At 37.4% G+C, this 6,000-nt stretch overlaps 1 protein-coding gene across 2 annotated transcripts in view; it reads right to left on the bottom strand.

The window, feature by feature from the left end:
* Nucleotides 1-1,743: 1,743 nt before the first annotated feature.
* The window catches only part of GK5 (glycerol kinase 5), a 73,873-nt gene continuing 69,616 nt past the window's right edge, over nt 1,744-6,000 (bottom strand). For both annotated transcript variants that reach the window (XM_060149159.1, XM_060149160.1), the window contains exon 16: nt 1,744-3,674. In XM_060149159.1, coding sequence (XP_060005142.1) covers nt 3,526-3,674 — 149 coding nt within the window. In that variant the 3' untranslated portion in view covers nt 1,744-3,525. The remainder of the gene's footprint in view (nt 3,675-6,000) is intronic.

The raw sequence follows: 6,000 nt of genomic DNA, 5'->3' as shown, positions 1-6,000 counted from the left end.
TTATTTTCTACACAACATAGGTATCTATACAGACACATCCATTTTATTTTAATAAACCAAATGTAATGTAAAGTGGGGGGAAAGACAATGGAAATAGAATAACAGAGAATTTCCGAAACATCCGATTCTGCAGGTTCCTGCCTCTATCATTCCCATTCCCATGATCATTCTTGCATCCTTCTAGGGGCAAAGGTCCCATGGGAATATGGTGACAAAATAACCAGTGACTCACAGTAGATGCTGGTGCCAAAATACTTACAGCTATGAGGATCCCAAACTTTAAAAAACAATGTGATTCTTGACGGCCTATCTGACTTCTCTGGAGTTACCCCTTTAGGCTGGTTTGAACCAGATGACCTGGATTTGAGTATGCAAGATGAGGACTCTGGGACCAGATAGATCCAGGGTGTGTTTTGGGCTTTTAATTTTAATTGAGAAACATGATATAAATTTCCCTATCAAGAAACACATGTAACATCAAGGACAAAATGTATATGCAAAAAAAGTTGCACTTACAAACACAAAGTACAAATTCATCCCACAAATATGAAGGCACAGAGTTAAGTTCTGTGGAAGCAGACATGTTTTCTGCTTTCAGGGAACTTCTAGTTTGGTGGAGGCTTGCCCAGAGGCAGATAAAAGAGTAATCATCTCCTTTGTTCAGAGATGAAAAGGAAACAAAAAGGCAGATCAAATCAAAGATGATCTGGAGACTACATTAATCCCATACTGAAGTCATAAATTCATTAAGACCACAGAGAATGCAGACATGGGGGTGAGGGTAGGTGGATAAAAACAGCAGAAGACAATTACAGCATGACATTTTTTCCCCACCTCATTAACCAGCAAAGCAGAAACGCTATTTATTTTAAGATACTACTACTTCTTTTTGCTAACAACTATTTCCTAAGGTAAAAATGAAGCAGAGAGAAAAGGAGTACGATAGACACTCTACATTCACTGAGTCTTCAATTTTCTTCCAACAGTCTATATCACTGGTTCTCAACTGTGGGGGTGATTTTGTCTCTCAGGGGACATTTAGCAATGTTTTGAGACATTTTGCCATCATTAAGTAGATGGATGCTAGTGGGTAAAGGTCAGGGATCTGGTAAACATCCTATAATACATAGCACCCAAAAACAAAGAATTATCTGTCCTCAAATGTCAATGATGCTGAGGTTGAGAAACCATGTCATGGTTGGATATAAAAAAATTTAAAAATCAGTAAGTCTATAGTATAAAAGCATTTAGTACCACTTTAGGAAGGATTGTACAGGAAGATTCTCCTTGATAAGATAGCTACAGATCTCCTAAAATTATCTGATAGACCCATAGTGAGGAAATAAAACATGCTGAGAAATATTAGCATAGAAATTTTTTTAACTTCAATTATTAGCATACGTATGAAAAATAAACTTGAAAGGACAATTTTTTGCTCAATTGATTCTGATAATCAGCGCTTTCTACAACCACAAAAGCAAATGTGGTCATGTTTCTGATTTAGGTCAAATCTGACAAAAGATCTAGTAAACTGTGTTACTAAAAAAAAGGCCAGACATATTAAAAATAGAAGATTAACATCTAAACTAATGGAAGAAAAAATTAGCCACTGATTTTTGAGGAGATGCTCAATTCCAGTAGAAAGATATTCAAAGTTATTTTTCCACATTATCTAAAAGATATTTCTCCTTTATTTTGTGGTTTCATGATGAGAAAGAACAATGTGGAAAATGAATGAAATAACAAATGTTTAGGTATTAATAATATCACAATTCAGTACATCCTAATACAAAAAGACAATTATTTCCTATGGACATCATACCCACTGAGGAGCAGACTCTATAAGAAATAGTAAAACAGAGTGGCTTTCATATGACTTTGATAAGAAAGCTTTTAATTGGCCACTAAGCTTTGTAAAAAAGGATGTGAATAACAGAAAGAATGAAATGAGTAAGATGTTATCTACATAAGGGGATCTGACTTATTACAGTAAACAAAACACCTTGACTTAACAAAAATATTTCCAAGTCTAATATCTATTACCTGTCTCTGAAATGGACGTACATGATAGTAACAGCAAACTTCCCTATAACAGTCACTTCTTTAATTACATTATTATTTAACAGTGAGTTCTACAACAGTAGGACTTTATGTGATATGATAAAGCCTGACCAAGAGGGAAATACATTATTGCTGCAAATCTAAAAGGAACCTAGCCCCAAAACAGGGAGGGGCAAATAACATGAGAACATGTTGGAAGGTGGTCAACTTGCCTTAGGACAAGTTTACATCTGGCCTGAAGCTACTCACAACTCTTAGCTCTTACCTTACTCTACCTTGTTTCTATCAAGTGAGTTTGAAAATGTACGACTCATGCTGTTCCTCTCTGTGGATCTCTGGCTCAGTGGCTGAGGGGCAGTCACTAGCTTGACTACACTCCCATCCCCTCTGTCAGCTACCTCACTGCACAAATCTCAGAGAGATGAGTAGATTGGACAAAAACAAGAAAGATACCTGGACAAGCAAAATACCCCAATGAAGGCAATTCTTAAGTCAGCAATAAATTAGGGCACTTTCTTCAAATTAAGCTCTGTCGACTAGGCACTTAATAAAAATAAAAGACGTTTACACCAGCATCTCAACAAGTAAGAAGGATAGAGAAGAGGAGAAGAAAGGCAAGATTTATATTTACTACGTGTATTTTGTAAAAAATGAGATTTTATACTTTACCCAGAAATTTTTGAAAGAATGCTATCTGAGAAAGAAAGTATTCTCCTATTCCTTATGAATCAATACCCAATGAATCAATACCCTTTTTGGTTTTATTAACTAAAATGATTTTTTTCAGTGTTTTTCAATATATAAAGAAAGCTCAGATTTTGGTTAAACAAGGAAAAATTAAGGCAGTGTCTTTAAACCCAATAAGGGAAAGAATTGACTACCAAATGAGCCTATCTAAAAGAGACATATTGAGCTAACATTTGGATACAACACTGAACAATTATGGCTTTAAATAGAAAATATTAAAATTCAAATATCAAAATTCCACATTTTCTTGGTTATTCTTTCTTTTTAACTATATGGACTTCAAAGAGCCCACTTCATTTTAAAGAATTAAGGAAACACTTTTCACATCATTTTGGAACAAAACACGAACAGTGCTTGACCCGGAACTATTAACTCAGATAGTAAACAATTATGTTCATATTGGCCCAGTACAAACAGGAGGAGGACCCGTGACGGTCAAAACATGGTTGGAAATAGCTAGCGTCCTTTGGAATTTGCTACAAAACAGAAGATTTAAAAGTTCTGAGGTATTGTTGCCTTACAATCTTACCAAGGTTTAGAATTTTTTCAATGAGGAGTTTTGTTTTGTTTTCAAAAAAGCAGTGCTTTTTCTCTCCAGTTGCAGAGCTCAGCTCCAGTCTTCTCCTCTCATTCATGGTCGTATTGTTGTCCCTGAGCTTTGTCTCATCTGCACATCACAGCAACCAGCCATGCGTGGTTTCAGTCATTCCGTTAGTGCTATGTCTTGTTATACCAATTCATGGAGCGTTTCACTGCTTTGACCCAGTTTCCCATATTTTTTTCATATTCTTGCCATTTCTTCTGTGGCTTGAAAACTATTTCACTTTGCCTCAGTTTCTTTAGTTCCTCCTTGTCAGTCCAAAACCCTAGAGATGAAAAAATTTACTCTCAAGTTTTAAGGCACATAATGAGTCCGTAAAGTTTATCCACAAACCTATGTGAACTGGTGTACAGGTGAACAGTTATTACTTTAAAACACAGTTCAAACTATTTTGTTGCTTTGAGCTTGGTTAGATTGACTATCCCTGGGAATAAATACATCAGGGTTTAAAAATCTTCTGGTTTCTAACTAGCAGCTTTATTTCTGTGTGGAAGGGCACCAGATCATTTCTAGAGCAACCACATCCTGCCATCATTTAATTTCATGACTAGCTCTTAAGAAAAAAAAAAAAAAACCAAGTAAGAAATAGTAGGGGCTTCTCTGGTGGCGCAGTGGTTGAGAATCTGCCTGCTAATGCAGGGGACACAGGGTCGAGCCCTGGTCTGGGAGGATCCCACATGCCGCGGAGCAACTAGGCCCGTGAGCCACAACTACTGAGCCTGCGCGTCTGGAGCCTGTGCTCCGCAACAAGAGAGGCTGCGACAGTGAGAGGCCCGCGTACCGAGATGAAGAGTGGCCCCCGCTTGCCACAACTAGAGAAAGCCCTCGCACAGAAACGAAGATGCAACACAGCAAAAATAAATTAATAAATTAATAAACTCCTACCCCCAACATCTAAAAAAAGAAAAAAAAAGAAATAATATACTTTCTTTTTATACAATTTAAAAAAAAACAATGATAGGGCTTCCCTGGTGGTGCAGTGGTTAAGAATCCGCCTGCCAATGCAGGGGACACGGGTTTGAGCCCTGGTCCAGGAATATCCCACTTGTCGTGGAGCAACTAAGCCTGTGAGCCACAGCTACTGAGCCCACATGCCACAACTAGTGAAGCCCGTGTGCCTAGAGCCCACGCACCACAACAAGAGAAGCCATCACAATGAGAAGCACGCACACTGCAATGAAGAGTAGCCCCCACTCACCACAACTAGAGAAAGCCCGTGTGCAGCAACGAAGACCCAATGCAGCCAATAAATAAATAAATAAATTTATTTATTTAAAAAACCAAAGCAAAACAATGATAAATTAAGGTTTTTCCTTTTTTTTGGCGACACTCTGCAACTTGTGCAGTATATTAGTTACCCGACCAGGGAACGAACCCGGTCCCACAGCAGTGAAAGCACAGAGTCCTAACCACTGGACCGCCAGGGAATCCCCCAAGTTAAGATTTTTGTCATATATCTTGAGGTGAGAGGCAACTCCTCAGGATATGCATAAAATTCAAAGTTGGGGATTAATATAAAAAATAGTTTCTTTTTCAAACTATTGCATTTCATACAAGGCTTTTAAATTCCACTTCAAGATAATCTTGTAGTTCTGGCATATATTGTTCTTTACAAAGAGGATCATGTGATTTATAATAAAAAGCAGCAAGAAAACATATTATAACTACGATCATACGTAGTCTGAAATGGTAGCAATCCCTTGTTAATAAACTTGGTACATCTCACTTACTCTGAAGTATTAACATGGTTGACAAGTCTTCAAGAAGTACATTTTTCTCTTACCAATAAAGCTGACACATAAAATTCTTTCTTCTAAAATTTTCCATCAGGCCACATTCTATTTACAAAGTCCGTGTTTTAGACTGTCTATATTTAAAGATATTAATTATTTTATGGAAGTTATTAAAAGACTAAAAATAATCTTTATTAGTGTACTACAAGTAGATAAATCTAGTCATGAAAATAAGTATGTTCTTAAAATTCTTATTTCCAGAATTTATTATTTACACTTAATGGCATACATACTCTTAAAAGTCACTTTATTAAATGTGTATTGAACAGACCCAGTTTCTGGGTGAATTTTGAAAATACAGAGAATTTGCGTAGCCTTCATGTCTCATATTTCTTTTTTTTTTTTTTTTTTGCGGTACGCGGGCCTCTCACTGTTGTGGCCTCTCCCGTTGCGGAGCACAGGCTCCGGACGCGCAGGCTCAGCGGCCATGGCTCACGGGCCCAGCCGCTCCGCGGTATGTGGGATCTTCCCGGACTAGGGCACAAACCCGTGTCCCCTGCATCGGCAGGTGGACTCAACCACTGCGCCACCAGGGAAGCGCCATGTCTCATATTTCTGAGAGAGAAGTAATCCAACCAGAAATTTCAGATTCTCTGAGGAGGTAAAACTGTTCCCTGTAGTTAGTGAAGTATCTTTGTATTGAAAAGTTTTGAAATTAAATACAGATAAAATGAAGTAGATACAACTCAAGCCACTCTATTATATGTAAGAATAACTTGCATGTGTCTGTTATTTAAAGTGTATTAAATGTTCAAGAGAATTTGACATACTTAGCTTTATAAGGTGATAAGTGTAGAT

Source organism: Lagenorhynchus albirostris, chromosome 5 (assembly GCF_949774975.1).
Source record: "Lagenorhynchus albirostris chromosome 5, mLagAlb1.1, whole genome shotgun sequence".
Taxonomy (NCBI): domain Eukaryota; kingdom Metazoa; phylum Chordata; class Mammalia; order Artiodactyla; family Delphinidae; genus Lagenorhynchus; species Lagenorhynchus albirostris.
This window is presented reverse-complemented; position numbering and strand designations above follow the sequence as displayed.